General features: G+C 36.6%; 1 protein-coding gene across 2 annotated transcripts; it reads right to left on the bottom strand.

Annotated features, from left to right (window-relative positions):
* Positions 1–311: 311 nt before the first annotated feature.
* On the bottom strand, positions 312–10,881 carry LOC132164062 (DNA repair protein RAD5A). Of its 2 annotated transcripts, XM_059574469.1 has the most exons (20): positions 9,931–10,877; positions 9,699–9,832; positions 9,262–9,397; positions 9,004–9,057; positions 8,783–8,929; positions 8,540–8,691; positions 8,376–8,460; positions 8,020–8,283; positions 7,715–7,861; positions 7,469–7,624; positions 6,071–6,138; positions 5,115–5,237; positions 4,950–5,049; positions 4,573–4,685; positions 2,809–3,087; positions 2,475–2,675; positions 1,828–1,921; positions 1,644–1,715; positions 1,154–1,252; positions 312–821 (listed from the first exon to the last, which is right to left on the bottom strand). In XM_059574469.1, exons 1-20 carry the CDS (start codon positions 10,504–10,506, stop codon positions 699–701), a joined length of 3,123 nt encoding a protein of 1,040 aa, XP_059430452.1. In that variant the 5' UTR covers positions 10,507–10,877; the 3' UTR covers positions 312–698. The 2 variants fall into 2 exon arrangements, with proteins under 2 accessions (XP_059430452.1, XP_059430453.1); XM_059574470.1 differs by lacking the exons at positions 312–821; positions 1,154–1,252; positions 1,644–1,715; positions 1,828–1,921 and having other exon boundaries at positions 2,585–2,675; positions 2,813–3,087; positions 9,931–10,881.
* Positions 10,882–15,490: the final 4,609 nt, after the last annotated feature.

A 15,490-nucleotide genomic window follows, 5' to 3' on the forward strand; every position in this document is an offset into this window, starting at 1 on the left:
TGACATAACGAGACAGTTATCATCCATTTGCAAAGTAGTATTTGGAATTATGAAGAGACAATTGTTATCTAAAAGTCATACAATTTGAAAGTCAACTCAATATAACGTACCGACTAGTAGGACATAGGGTTAAAATGAAGGAATCCTCACCACCGTTATTGAATGGAAAGATGCTGCTACAAACACTTGTCCATTATAAGTTTTATGATCAAATCAGATAACCCCTATTTTATTGACTATTTATGAACAATGGTATTACAGTAAACTACAATAAGGTAATTTTGTATTTCTATTTTTTTTATCCTGGCAAGTTAAAAATTGCATTTCCAATACTGTCCATCTGGAGCAAGTTAAAATATTATCTGTAAATCAAAATCGGTTCCATTCTGTACACATCCAAATACCTAAATTAGCCCCCATTTCAACAACCACAGTTATGTTACATGAGCATGCAAGATAATTGCATAGCCAAAAACTCTAACCAGCCTCTCATCTGCCCCTGCAAGAATTGAATTAAGTATGTTGTAAATAGCCTCAAGTGAACTTCCTTCAAGTTCCGTTGCTGCGGTCGTAAACACGTTTATCTCTAGAGCTGTTGCTGCGGTCGTAAACACGTTTATCTCTAGAGCTCTTAGAGCTAAAGAGAATTCTCATAGAAAGATATCAGGTGAAGGAACAGCCCTAATTTCTCGACTGGTCTAAGTAAACAGCATCTTCAATTCCTCAATGCGTGCAGTTCGAACTTCTTGATCGGTCAAAGCACCAGAAATCATCCGCTGCTTGCGTGCTTGCACTGCTTCCATTCTCTCCTCAACAGTTCCCTGCTATCCAAGAGCATTTAAATGGAGGTACAGAGTTAGAGCAGACAAATTCAGAGCAGGGAAAAATGACTAATTGGATTGTAGAGTCCAAAACAAAGTGGTCACGACATATCCATCTCCTAGCTTTAAGCATGTAAAAATTTGAAGCACAATGTCCTCCTATCCTTGCCTATAATTATGAACATGTCAAAGCAGAGGAAGGGGTCAATTGCAACTCTATTTCCATTGAAAAGTTTCTGAAATACTACTAACTTCGACTCTCAACTGTCGGTGTAATTGTAAAAATGAAAGAACAAAAAAGACATTTAGTCAAAAACAAAAATAAAGGAGACCTTCACAATGAACCGTCTGATCATCACTCTTTTAGTTTGTCCAATCCGATGAATGCGCATGACAGCTTGCTCCTCTACAGCAGGATTCCACCATGGATCCTTCAAAAATGTTACAACAAAATAGCTTAGCTTAGCAATATATATATATATGCAAGTGAACTGCATGGTCTACCTCCTCGATCTGTCATTCAAAATATGATAGATGCCTAATTACACAATTTCACATGCGCTGCCAATTTTTTCAGAATAAAAAAGCTGATCCTCGTAATTAATTATCTGGCTAAATTTGCACCAAAATCATACATTATGAAGGTGCAGAATCCCTAGCAATCTAATGTAAAATTCAGTAATAAATCGCTGACACAACCCAAAACTACAACTCTACAAGCTACCGCTCATAAAATGAGCTATACTAATGTCACTACTTTCTGCTATTGCATACAAGCCATTTCACAATTAAAAAGCAGGAAATTTAATCTTCTAAGCTTACCAAGACAAAGGCATTGGAAGCTGCTGTTAGATTTATTCCAACTCCGCCAGCCTTCAAAGACATCAGCAACACCTAAGCAACAAGAACGAAGCTCCAATAATTAAACCCAGATCATTTGTTAGAGTACTAAACTCTACCCCCATGAACAAAAGAAGGTACATTAATGAATAAATTAGTCACAGACCAGGATGTTGCTATCTTCTGAAAACTGCTTTAATACTTTTTCCCGCTGCTGCTGACTTAGTGTCCCATCCAGACGAACAAAGGGAATGTTACTCCTGGACAAAATGGTAACTATCAAAATATTGATGATGCGTGACAAATTACTGAGAATTGATTCTGATGGAAAAGCAAAGTTTTTTTTTGAATTAATGACGTCATATGAGAAAGAATAACAAGGTGAAGACACTCATCCAGGACATCACAGAAGAAAGCACAAAGGATAAGATACGAAGCATGTTGCTTTAGATTACCAAAAAAATAAAAGGACAAACAATAGTAAGATTTTAGCCTATAAAAACATCTTCATAACCCCATCAACTTGCATGGAAATTTAACAATTTATTGTATGCAAAACACACATAACAATTCATTATGTCAAGACTGTAGTTTTCTAAATTTAAATAAATGGATAGCTAGATAATTCCTTTAGTGGTAAAATCAGTCCTTTCAAAGCCTGCAAGTACTCCATTTAGTCTGCTATTGCAAAGAGTGTATACTAACTCAGATTTCCAATCAGAGATATACTAATAGGAGAACCAGCATGGTGCTCAACTGCTCTCACACAACCAAAAGAGTTACTTCAACTTCTATGCAGTTAGGAATTTCTACCGGGAAAGAGGAATCTGCAGGAGGTCAAGAAAGGCAGTCCACTGGCTGAAGACAATGCTCTTAGAGCCTGACATGCGAAGATTTTCAAGTTCACGCAAGAGAACAACAACTTTGGATGACTCCACCCAATTTTTCTCAACATCAATCTGGAAGCGAGTCTCAGTTGGGGCTGTAATAAGATCTTGCCTACTGATGTTTTTCCTGTAAAAGTAAATAATATTTTGAAATTGTATTGCCGGTAATTTCATAACAAAAGCACTTCAAAGAGAAGAAAACCCAAATCATTACTAGAAAATAAAAAAATCAAATCATTGTGACAACAACTTGAAGATACCTACAAACAGGACATAAACCAGAGGTAGGATTTCGCCAGCTTGCCAATAAGCATTCCCGGCATAAGCGGTGAGCACAAGGTGTCAATACTGCATCTTCAAATGCTTCAAGGCATATTGGACACTCTCCTTGTTCCCCTTTACGCAGCTCTTCCACAACCTCTTGAACATAAGCTAGCGAAGGCCCATCTTTAGCTTCCCCTTCTTGGGCTTTGTGGCTGCCCTTGAGGAAACGTTTAGCTAGCTTATTCAAATCAGAAAATTCTTGTGTATCACCTCGACTGAAAAAATCAAGCCGCCCTTAAGAAATCCAACTTATTGGTAAATTCTTCAAAAAAGGTATATAAACCTATAAACAATTATAATAATCTACAGAACAATAGTTAACAATCAGAATGAACTTATACTTCTACATGTATTGGTCTCAGCTCTTGTATTTTTGGTCAAGCCCCTCTGTCTCTAAATTATAGTCCCACTTCAAAATGCACAAGTTTTAAGGAAACTAGTAATAAATGAGTTCTAACTCAATATTTTAGCTTTGTAAATTGTCATTTACTTTTACCTTAGAAAAGTGAAAAAAACAATCATATTTCTTGTAATAAACACAACTGACAAAGACTAATGTAGGAAGGGTAAAAATTTATTCTACCTTTTTGGCAACTGAACAAATATTTAGGGGGCAGCCACTAAAACCAATATATATATATATCATGTTAGCATTTATCCATATGGCAAAACTCTGATAGGATGACCCTATCACCCTTGATGGGGCCTCACACTTTTTCACATAAATCTGTGTAGTTTCTGCTACAATTTGAGATATTCAATAGGTCAAAATTTCTTATAAAGAGATAACAAAACCGAAAAATAGTCATTCAAATATATTTTTTAAATAGGTGTTCCAATTTTGTCCATAAATGCACTATTATCCAGCATTCAGAATTTTTTTTTTTTATAAGTAACGGAAAAATTTATAAAAAGTGTAAGGCGTCCCTAAGTACACAGGCAAGAAGCACCTAAGTAGTTAGCTCCACTAATTTGAACCAAGTTTACAAGATGTCTATCCATACTGTTTAGATTTTCTGGAACGTTTTTAATGTACAAATAATCTCACTAATGTATACAAAAATAGGTGAAGCTCTATTAATGTTGTTGGGATAGTGCTCATATATATATATATATAAAACATCCACCACCAATTTTCTTTACATAATAATGCGGCAAGAACAAAAATCAAATCAGTGAGGCGACTAATTAGATTAGGTCATCTGTTCGCCCAGGAGGTAGAATTACAGGAAGCACTTTTCAAGCTTCTGTGATTTTCTGGCCCATTTAATAAAAAAAAGAAACGGTATAAATTTGTGAACATCTAAAATTCCAATAGAAAAAAAAGTGTAGCACATCATTCTTTTTCAATCAACATCCCAAAGCTTTTTTGTAACATATTTTGAGGGACCATGGTATCTTGTATGCATAACTTCTGTACATCTGCACTCATTAGCAAGATCAATCTCCTTATGCAAACTGCTACACTGGATCTTATTTGAGTAGCTTTATTGTTATTATGTTCATTGCCTAAAAATTCCTTGCTAGACTATCCAATCTCAAAGCACATCAATAATTGACCAGAAGACTCCTCTACGTCGTATCAGATCACTATAGCATCATTGTCATTATCATGGCAGCAGGGCAAGGAATATAATAGCAATAAAGCAACTCAAATAAGATACATTAGCAGGGAGAGGGAAGGAAGGTAACTAACATACCTCATCACAAGAAATGGATGATCACAACATTGGCGAAGACGTAAAAGTAACTCCAATATGGAAGCATAATTATGAAGAACCCGTCCTTGCTCAACAAATTGATCAAATTTCACCTGAAGCGATTTCAACATCAACATATTACTCTTGGATTTTTCCTCTCTAGGCCATTTTATTCAAAACACATCATAGAACATAACCTTAAATCACTAACAAAGCATATAAGCAATGAATACACAAGTTCTGCTCTTGAGAGCAGCCAACCATGCAAAAATGCTGAAGAATAGAACAATAGTCAAGCCACCACTCCCAAGACCCCACTTAAGTGGGACAGTGATCAGTAATGACCCTTTATAAGCAGCACCACGAATGAAAAATACCTTGGATCTTTTAAACAAGGCCTCATAGAAGTCTTTTTCACTTTCTGTGAGTTCACAATAGATAACCTGAATATCAGCTGGAGGAAGAATGAGAATTGGCCTGCAAACAAAGAAGAATTTTAGAGCAAAACATCCAAAAAGTGAATATAGGATGATATTACTCACCTGCCTTCTCGATCAGTGCTAAATTTTGTTCTCCTTAACATGATCGGCTTTAAAATGGACTGAACCAACTTCAACCCTCTCTCATCACCCTCCTCAAATGGTTTTTGAATGAGTTTGTTCCACCTAGAATATAGAAGACCAACCAATCACACAGTGGTTATTCTACATCAACCCACTGAGAAAAGACAACTGGAAATTAGAAAGAGTAGTTGCTTAAACATATAATACACACACTATAATATCCCAGAAACATATACTTACAACAACAAAAATAGAAATTGAAAAAAAAAAAAAAAAAAAAAGGACCCTAGGAACACATTTCTCTATATGACTAGAATTATCTTAAACTATAAGACCAGCAAAAGGTGCAACTATTAAGCAGAAGGAGTAGTTGCATAAACATATATAATACACACAAACTATAAGACCCCAGGAACATATTTCTCTATATGACTAGAAGTATCATAAACTATAAGGCCAGCAAAAGGTGCAACTGTTAAGCAGAATTCAACAGAGGACTCCTTTAACTTTTGCCATAATTTTTCATTAGAAAGCTTAGTTTCTATTTTTATATCTCATAATCATGTAAAAGAATAAGAAGCATACTTTCTTTCCAAAACTTTAGAAGAACATCTTCAATTTCTAGAAGGTTTCTCAATAGACTTGATACTGATAAAAAAAAAGTACATTATAAACATTTGGCATAGCCAAATATTGCCTTTACATAAAAATAGAATTTGAATAAAAATAAGGAAAACAAATCATAGGCATAATGGAACCACTTAAACTGATTATAGAAACTCGGACACTGGTGCCTAAATCTCTGAACCAAAAATTCATCCCACATGGATGTTTCGAACAGAAATTATACAAAATTAAAAATGGGGCATAACCAATTTTGGGAACCCTAAGATCACATATGTTCATTGAACACTAAAAATGGAGGCAAAACTTACCATGCCCAAGTTCCCCATGGTTCCACCTTCAAAAACCTAAGAAGACTGTAAATGTCCTCCAGATTGTTCTGTGATGGAAAAAGTTAAATGTCAGAAAGCACAACACAAAGTGAAGCACTACCTCACATTAACAAATTTTACTATCTGCAAGATAAAAGCATCCACAGCCAGCACAGGTATAGCTTCAAAAGACATGGAAATTAATGTCCTCCAGAAAACAAATAACGGACTCAACAACAGGCTTTATATATAAGTGAAAGTAACCAAAAGTCTCATTAGGAAGCTTGAATTCAAAACAAGAGAATGTGCACATGAAAGACCACAAAATAGTTAGAAAACCACATGAAATTGCCACTGAGCTTAACAGTTTATCCAGGGGTATATCAGAAGCTGAAGTTATCATGTCCAGCCTCAGCGCCTGACATCACAAACTATCTCTCTATAGATTACTTAATCTCTAATTGGTGGTAACTAAAATAAAAGGCATAATAAAGTCAATAAACGTCCATGGCATACCTCCAGCAAATAAATTGCTTATGCACGCAAGAGAAATATAAAATAGCATGACATCAGAAGTGAAAAATTTAGCAGTTAACATATAAATATGCAATAGGCCTCAAAGATCCAATACAAAATTAAGAAGAAATCCGTTATTTTGTCATAACATCGATATTATTCCGTTAGAGTGAGAGGGGGTGATGATAGTTCATGTTACAAGTAATGATGATTTATGTTCACTTGATATGATGTTTTATGATTGCAAAAGTATGTTTACGAAAGATAGTTTTGGAAATAATAAAAAAATAGTTTTGCGAAAGACAATTTACAAACGATAATTTCAAGAAAAGGACATTTACGACAAATGATAATTTTACAAAGCCGTGTTTACAAAAGTTATGTTTATGACAGGTTGGATTACGAAAGTATGATTTACGGCAAAGTGCCTTTTAGTGTTTTAGTAAAATTGTAACCATGTTTATGAAAAAATGTTTTCATGAAACAATGTCTTCTTGTTTTAATGTGGGCTCATTTCATATGCATCTTACGAATTGATGTTTGCTTATTGGGTTGTGTATGCATTTGACTTGTAATTATGGTTTAGACTTGGTATGTAATTCAAGTTGTAAACATGTGACTTTAAGATATGTAATTATATTTATGCCTTAGTGCTTTGATGATGTCATGTATTGAGGGACATGTTCAAAAAAAATTATAGCAAATTCCACTGCATATATATATTATCGAAGTGTAGTAGTAGGGCCCTAAGGTTAATATACATTGCATAATAATTGGGGGCCGTTAAAAAGAGAGAGGATGTCCAACAAGTAGTAACATTCATTCACAACAAACATGAAGATCCCTTTTTAGTTTTATAATACTTTCCATAAAACACTTGACCTGGATAGGGGTGCCAGTTAGACACCAGCGGCGATCAGCAACTAGAGCAGCAGCTGCCATGGAAATTTGGCTTTTAGAGGATTTTATGGTATGTGCCTCATCAAGAACCACTCTAAACCATCGAACTGAGTAAAGTCCACCATTGTCTTCACCATTCTACAAATAAAACAGATACGTAGAAAGATGCATTAGTTCATCTCATGCAGAGAAATGCATGACATAGCACACAGTAAGTGTTTAAATTACCTCTGCCGAAAATTCTGAGGCTAGCACTCCATATGTGGTAATTATAACATCACTTTGAGCCAGAGTTCTTACATCCTTTGGCCTACTTTGTCCATAATGAACATATAGAGACAAAGACCCAGGTCGCACATGAGTCTCAATCTCTGCCTGACAATTCACTAAACTGTTCAGAAGACTCTAAAACAGAAAAATTTATGAGTATGCATATGGAACTTTCATACTTAAGAAAAATCAACTTTCAACAAAGCACTTACGACAAGTATGCAGAACTACAAACAGTAAATAAGAATTGCAAACACAAATACCTTCCACTGGCCTAGAAGAGTCATAGGACAGACAATCAAGTTTCCCCCATCCACAAGAGCACTCTTATGCTTCATCAACTTATCAAATCCTGACAATTTTGTTTGCTTCTTTGGGTGATCAAATTCAGTCCAGCCATCTATCATAGTGCTCACATCACTTCCTTCACCTGAGGGCTGACTACCTGATGATCCACCCCTTTTTGAATGAGCAAGGACGGATATGGTCATTATGGTCTTCCCAAGCCCCATTGCATCAGCCAAAATCTTCAATTGCATCATAAAGTCAATATACTGAGTATAACAATGATGAGTAGGAATTAAAATCATAGTTAGATTGGAGCCATCTAAGGACATACTCCTCCTCTGGCCATTTGAAGTGAGCTTGGAAATTCTGTAGTAGCATCGCCTGAAAATGCGTTCAAATAGACAGCTAACTCCCTCCTAGATACACACAAACCCTCATGAGCACCCAGTTTCAGGATAAGTATAAAGGCTTAAATAATGTTATAATCTAACTTACTTGTCAGCAAGACGGTATGCCTCCCAACATGGATGAAGTGTTGTTGCCGCCTCATTCATTCGTTGTCCCTTCTCCAGCTGAACCATCCAATGAAGAGCTTGCTTTTGGTATGGTCGAAGTTCACACTGAACAGTTCCAGGGGGGTCCATTTCCTGTAACACAACACATTTTTGAGTTACTTCACCTTCTATAGGCATGAGCAAGCTCCACCAAAGTGCAATATCTTCTAAGAAATTACGCTACCTCTAACTCAGAGCTACTTCCAACACCAACAATGTTGTCAAGATCCACATCCGTAATGGAATCCTCATTTTCAACTTCATTTCCAATTTGAGAAGGATTCTTAGACTTGTTAACAGGTAACAACGAGACTCGAAGACCAGAAATATCCTGTTAATGCAAGATTACACCCTAAACTTGACCAAGAATATAATTTAGAAAAGAAGGTATTAATGTCTCCATACCTCTGAGTTTAAAAGGCGCTTCCTTGTGTATAAGTCACCAGGAGTGAATTCTGCCTAATTACAACCAATCAATGATATTTCATTACAATTTAAGTGGGAAGGCTTAGCAAGATATATTCTATGACAACAAAAAGATGCTAACTTCATATGTCCAAATTCACATTTTCAAATTTCAGCAGCACAAGTTACTTCCATGATCAGATCAAATCAATAAACTTCTAAGAGAAAGGCGAAACAATTCAAATAACACATGATCACCTTCTTAAAAGGGGTCAGTCCTAGCAACCGGAACAAAGCTGGGAGAGGATGAACTACTGATTCCTCAGCAGCATTGCTGGCTGCCTTGAGTGAGGTCTGGTGATGCTTACGGAACATAGAACTATTGATATATACTCTGGAATGAATACAACATGTAAATTCATCAACCACTGTATACACCAACCAGATAGCCCATTATAAAGAAACACTCCAAAAGAGAATCATATGCAATTAATACACCCCGTACTATGGCGAACAGGCTGGCCACATCATTGAATTTACAATGGCAAGCTAGTCTTGTGGTAAACCAAACAATGCATCCTTTGAAAATCATTTCTTATATGAAGAGCAACTTAAGAATCAATGACAATAGTATATCAACTCTACGAAACCAAAAGCAACTTAAGAATTACAACAAAGCTAAGTCTCGACATTACCTTATCGACAAAAGAATGGTGTCCATAATGCCCAAAACATCAGGAACAGATTTACAACAACCTTCAACCTTCACCTTCTTATCTCTCACAAGCGGCAAAAGACACCGTGCCCATTCATTAGGTATTCGACCAATCTGCCACAATACCAATCAATTCAAACACAACAAACCAAGATTCACATTAAACAGTCATCTAAGCGATCCTTCTCAAATCACCATTTTTTGCAAATTACCTCTCCGGATTCTTTAGTAGAGAACCTCACAATCTCCGAACAAGCCGCAGCGTGCTGTCGCCCTCTCCCAAAAACCTTCCCCAACGAAGGCGAGCTAGAACTACTCCTCAGAGGAAACGTGAACACCACTTCATCACCAGGCTTTACTCTCCTCCCTTTACACGTCGACAGCCCCGAAACTTCACCACAGCCAATGAACCACCACTCGCTACCGTCCGAGCTCTCTCGCCGACTCACATCCTCGACAAAACCCTCGCCTGAGTCAGAAGCGCAATCGGAAGCATTTGCTTCGTCGGCTAAAGAACGAAAACTCCGGTTCTCTCCGCCGTTTCGCTTCGAACTCGAGACGGGGGTGCTGGGCTCGGGAGCTGAGTTGCGGCGAGGAGTTTTGGGGGCTTTGGAAACGGCCGGTAATTCTTTTGATTTGAAGTTTGGAGTGTCGAAGATTATGTTGATCGCGGCGGTGGCGTCGTTGTTGGCCATGTGAAGGGCTCTGATTATGTCCATGTCAGAGTAGTCCGAGCCGACGACGGATCGGACGGTGGACAACAACTCGTTTTTGACCTTATTCCCCATCTGATGCTTGCGAACAAATCCCTAAATGTGAATCCCTAAACCTAATTCCACGCGTAGAGTCTGGGATTGCGAAGTTTTGCAGGGACAGTGACACCCTGGTTCACCGGTTCCCCCACCCTGCTACTAAAATGCGCAGCGGTGCAAGATAGCGAGGGTTTGCACTTTGCAGGGCGCGTCTAGAAATGGCGGGGGCGGGTGTATGAAAAGTTGGAGAGGAGGCGTGTGACTCGCACGTGACGCATTCGTTTTCCCGCCATCTGATAGCCGATAGGACGTGGCATGGTGATAATCGTGGAAATTGGAGATTCCTCTTCCAGACCTGAAATCCCTCTTTTTGAATTGATTAAATGGAATAACTCACATTTTGATTGAAGAAGATGCATCACTTCTTTTCTCCAAAATTAGGTCATATATTAAGAATTTCTAAATATATTCAATATGTTGCTTGTATGGTTGTATTGAATATATTTACAAATAAAGTTTCAGATTAAGACACTGTATTTGTTTGTAATGCTTTCAAGTTTCAAGCCAAAGTACGACTCCTCCTCGTTTGGCCTTGTAATTTTGTATACTTAAACAACTCTGCTTTTAAATAAAATTGTAAAAATTATGGGGTAATTATCTCCTCCCATCAACTACAATTACAGTGTTGAACCTATCAAACTACGATAACTATCATTTCGTGTCCAAAACTTCATTTATGTTAGTCAACCACGTTAAATTGGACATAATATTATCTTTTAGACGTTAAATCTCATTAAAAGACAAAAATACTCCCAAATAAAAGATTAAAACAAAAAATATAAATATATAAATTAATTTTTTTTTTAAATTGACAGCCACCCCACCCCAGAGGTGGCCGGTGGCCAGGGGTTTTGATAAGGAAATGGTAATATTATGGTCACCATTGCTAAGGAAATGGTGGGAAGGAGGATCGAGTGCAGAATGGTTTAGATTTTGGGTGTCATCTTTATTTTCCTCCTCTGATTTTTTGGATTATTTCTGTTTCTGGGTATGTCTGCGTGTTTGTTAGAAACAGAGGTGGAGGGTTTAAAAGGACAAAAATTGTATCATCCGGGAAAGGGAATGAGGGAAAGATCAGAGCTTTGAGTTTTGGCGATATCAAAATTCAATGGCCTCCGTTTCTCTGAGCCAATGTCCTTCGAATACATATACCAAATAATATTGACCGTGAAGGAGCTGCTACTAGCAAAGCTCAGAACTCTGATCTTTTCCTCATTAGATGACTTCAGAGTAGAAGATAACAAATTTTCGTTCAAGTCTTCGTTAAGAGCGACGGAAGAACAAGAGGAAAAAGAAGAACAAGATACTTTTTAATTTTAATATATTTATATTTTTTTAAACTAGTACTTATATATATAAGGGTGTTATATGTAATTTTTGTATATAAAGTTTGGGTATTTGAGTCATTTCAAGTTTTTTAACGTGGTTAATTGCCGGAATGAGGGTTTTGGGCACAAAATGGTAGTTTGATAGGGTTATCAGTTCAGGTGGACAAAATGACAATGCATTGTAGTTTATGGAAAAAAGGTAATTACCCCAAAAATTATTGTTTTGGGTATACTTCATAAACCCTCCTCAACTTCCATTCATTTTAACGTTATCTCTCTAAAATTTAAAAATTCTTAATTAAGTGTATCGAACTTTCAACTTTTTTCAATTACTCAATTTCATTAAGATTTTCCGTTAAATTTTATCAGAATTCCCAAAAATAAAATAAAATAAAAAATTGTTAAGATTCAAGAGTTTTTTTTTTTTTTACAATAAAAAATACATTTGCAATTTTTTTATAAAATGGATATTTAGGAAATTTTAACAATATTTAAGGGAATATTCTAACGAAATTGGTAATTGAAATAAATTATAAATTTAATACCCTTAATTGAGAATTTTTTAACTTTGAGTTAATACTTTCAAAATGCATAAAAGTTTTATGGATTTTTGTGAAGTTTCTCCTTATTGTTTAAAAATGTGAAGAAAAAAAAAATCACATTTTAAAACCGCCAATAATATGGTGCATTTTTTAAAAAGAAGCAATTTTAGAAGTCAATATTTTGAAACCAACAAACCCTTAGAGCACATCGCCAATATTCAAAACTCTCTCTACCTCCCCCAAAAAAGAAAAATTTAAGGAAAAAGTTTAACCGGTTCGGTTAAGGTGTCCTTATCGGTTAGCCGGTTTAACCAATAATAACCTGTATACTATTCACCAAGTTGAAAACGACGCCGTTTATGTATGTAATGTTTTATTGTTTTTGTAGGTTAAATTCCATTTTTCCTTTTGTCAAAGTCAAACCCTAAGCGTCGCTCTCCCCAATCCAGTCCCCTGACTCGCCTCTCTCGCAAGACTCTAAGTCTCTAAGCCGCTAACCGAGTCTCTCACTCTCTCGGTCTCTCCCCTCTCTCGCCTCTCTTGCGAGACTCGAACAGTCGAACCCACTATAAGTGCATGGCTGTTGCTCACTTGCTCTGAATCTCCGATTGCCTCAGCCTATTCACCCAAATCCACTTGTCCCAGACTCCCAATACGGCAATACCCAAAACCAGACCAGTGAAACCACTACAGCTTCTCCGCCGCTATCACTGCCTATGCGAATCTCCGGGAGACCGCATTCGGAAACCAGCTCCACGCCCGTGAGCCGTGCAGCCGTGCTGTTTCTTTTTGTGGAAACGATCAGAAACTCTTGATTTCTCAGAGTCTCTGTTACAGGTAAACCGTAAACTCTGGAATTTTCTTTTCTTTCTTTTTTTTTTTTTTTTTTTTTTTTCTTTTGTTGTTTTCTTATCTGGCGTCTCTGACCCTCAGGCAGTGCATTGTGTGTGAATTATTTCAGTTCACTTCCAATTTCCGGCTTCCTACCAAATCAAGCTCTGATTCTCAATCTCAAGCTCTCAGCCCTCGCTTTTATATTTGTGTAATGGTATTGCCCATGACTTATTAACTAAGTGATTTTAATTAGTTAATACTTTGTTTATTATTCACTAATGAATTTTATTTTAATTTGAGTTTGGGTAGGTTTGATTTTTTTTTTAAAGTGATGGCATTTGATGGGATTTCTTTGCCTTTGGTAAAAGCATTTTTTATTAACTAGTTTTGCTAGTCTAATTAGCATTCATTATGTTAATTAGTTCATTTGCTTTGGAAAAATGTATTTTATAATATATAAAAAAATAATAATAATTAAAAAAAAAAGTTGAAGTGGGTCAATATAAAAAAGCTTCAATTTTTAACCCAAAAAACAAATATTAGGGTTCAAACAAAAAGTATTTGGGCCCTAAAACAACTTATTTTTAATAAATTATTTTAGTCCAACAAAAAGTATTTGGGCTCTCAAAAGTCAAAAAAACTCATTTTCGGCCCGACAAAATAAATCAATATAAAGCTCTCAGTTAAATCGGTTAACCGGTTTAACCGAACCGTTTAACCGTGTACCGTTTTAACCAAAATTATCGGTTAAAATTCTTATTGGTTCAGTATCGGTTAATAAATCGTTTAACCGAAAATTATCAGTTAATAACCGATAAGCTCCAAAACCGGACCGTTTAGACCGATACCCAGGCCTAATTATGTTTCATTGTGAGCAAATATGCCGTTGACGGTAACCAATGAAATGAGTTACGAAACTTTTACCTAGTTTAGCAAATATTCCAATTAACCTTGTTAGAGCATCTCCAGCAATGATGGCTATTTTAGTAGCTCAAAATCTACTTTTTTTTAGTTTAGCTACTACATTTTCACAATGAACTCCAGCAGACTATATATTTGACAATCTACTTTATTTAAATATTGTTTTTTAATCTATTTTTTAATTATTTTTTCTCACTTGTCTCTCTCACTCTCCCTCACCACGGACAACAACCCCTCCCCTGATTCATTTCCCAGCCCAAATCCCCTTTCCCCTTTCTCACTCTTGCTCACCACCATATAACTAGGATTGCAAAGATTATTCGCCAATAATTTACACCAAAAAATCCAACTCCAAGAACATCCCAAACCAAAACAACAAGAGAAGAAAATTCATCCACACAACCCTGAAATCTCACATTTCCACCATAACCCTGAAATCAACCAATTCGATTTTCCTTTCATCATGTTAAGATTGGTTGGAGGGGAGTTTGAGAGGGAGAAGATGATGAAGGAGGCTAGTGCCTCTTGTTCATTCAACTTGTAACCAAACTACCCCTAAACCCTAATGACAATAACACTTATAACAGTCACTCACAACACTTCTAACACTCTCCCTCAAACTGGAGCATATACATCATATGAATCCAACTTGGAAGATACAAGTAAATGAAAAAACAACAACTAGAAAAACATACACCAACACCTCCCCCCCCTAAAGCTGGAACAGCTTGGAGTTCACAATACAAACAACAAGATAATTAAATAAAACTTCAACGCCGGTCGAAAACTCCTCGGAAACTTGAACAACCATTTGATCGGTTCTCACCGAAAAACACTAAGGCCGGTCGGATGCAACGATCACTTGATCGGTTCTCGTTGGAGAATCCAATGGCCGGTTGGATACAACGATCTTGGGATTGGTTCTCATCGTAAAACACCAAAGCCGATCGGATGCAACGATCACTTGATCGGTTCTCGCCGAAGAATCCAAGGCCGGTCGGATACATCAATCATCAACAACAAACAAATAACAAATTTTTCATATGATTGACCAACAAGATTCACATAAAAACATCTACTAAAAAAAAACAAACAAACAAACTTTATCGAAGCTTCGTCGAAACTTCGTCGGAGCTTCAAAACTGGCCAGAAACACGCAGACCACACCAGTAAAACCAAAAAATAGTGAAAAACAGAACAGAAGCAGTCACTGGAGGCTCGCCGAAGGTCGCGGGAACTTGCCGAAGAGGACAGAAAACTACGGCCATATAAAAAACAATGGCTACAGAACCAAACGGTGACCACACAGTAACTTTTCAACAACTAAAACATCAA

Source organism: Corylus avellana, chromosome ca10, assembly GCF_901000735.1.
Source record: "Corylus avellana chromosome ca10, CavTom2PMs-1.0".
NCBI lineage: Eukaryota > Viridiplantae > Streptophyta > Magnoliopsida > Fagales > Betulaceae > Corylus > Corylus avellana.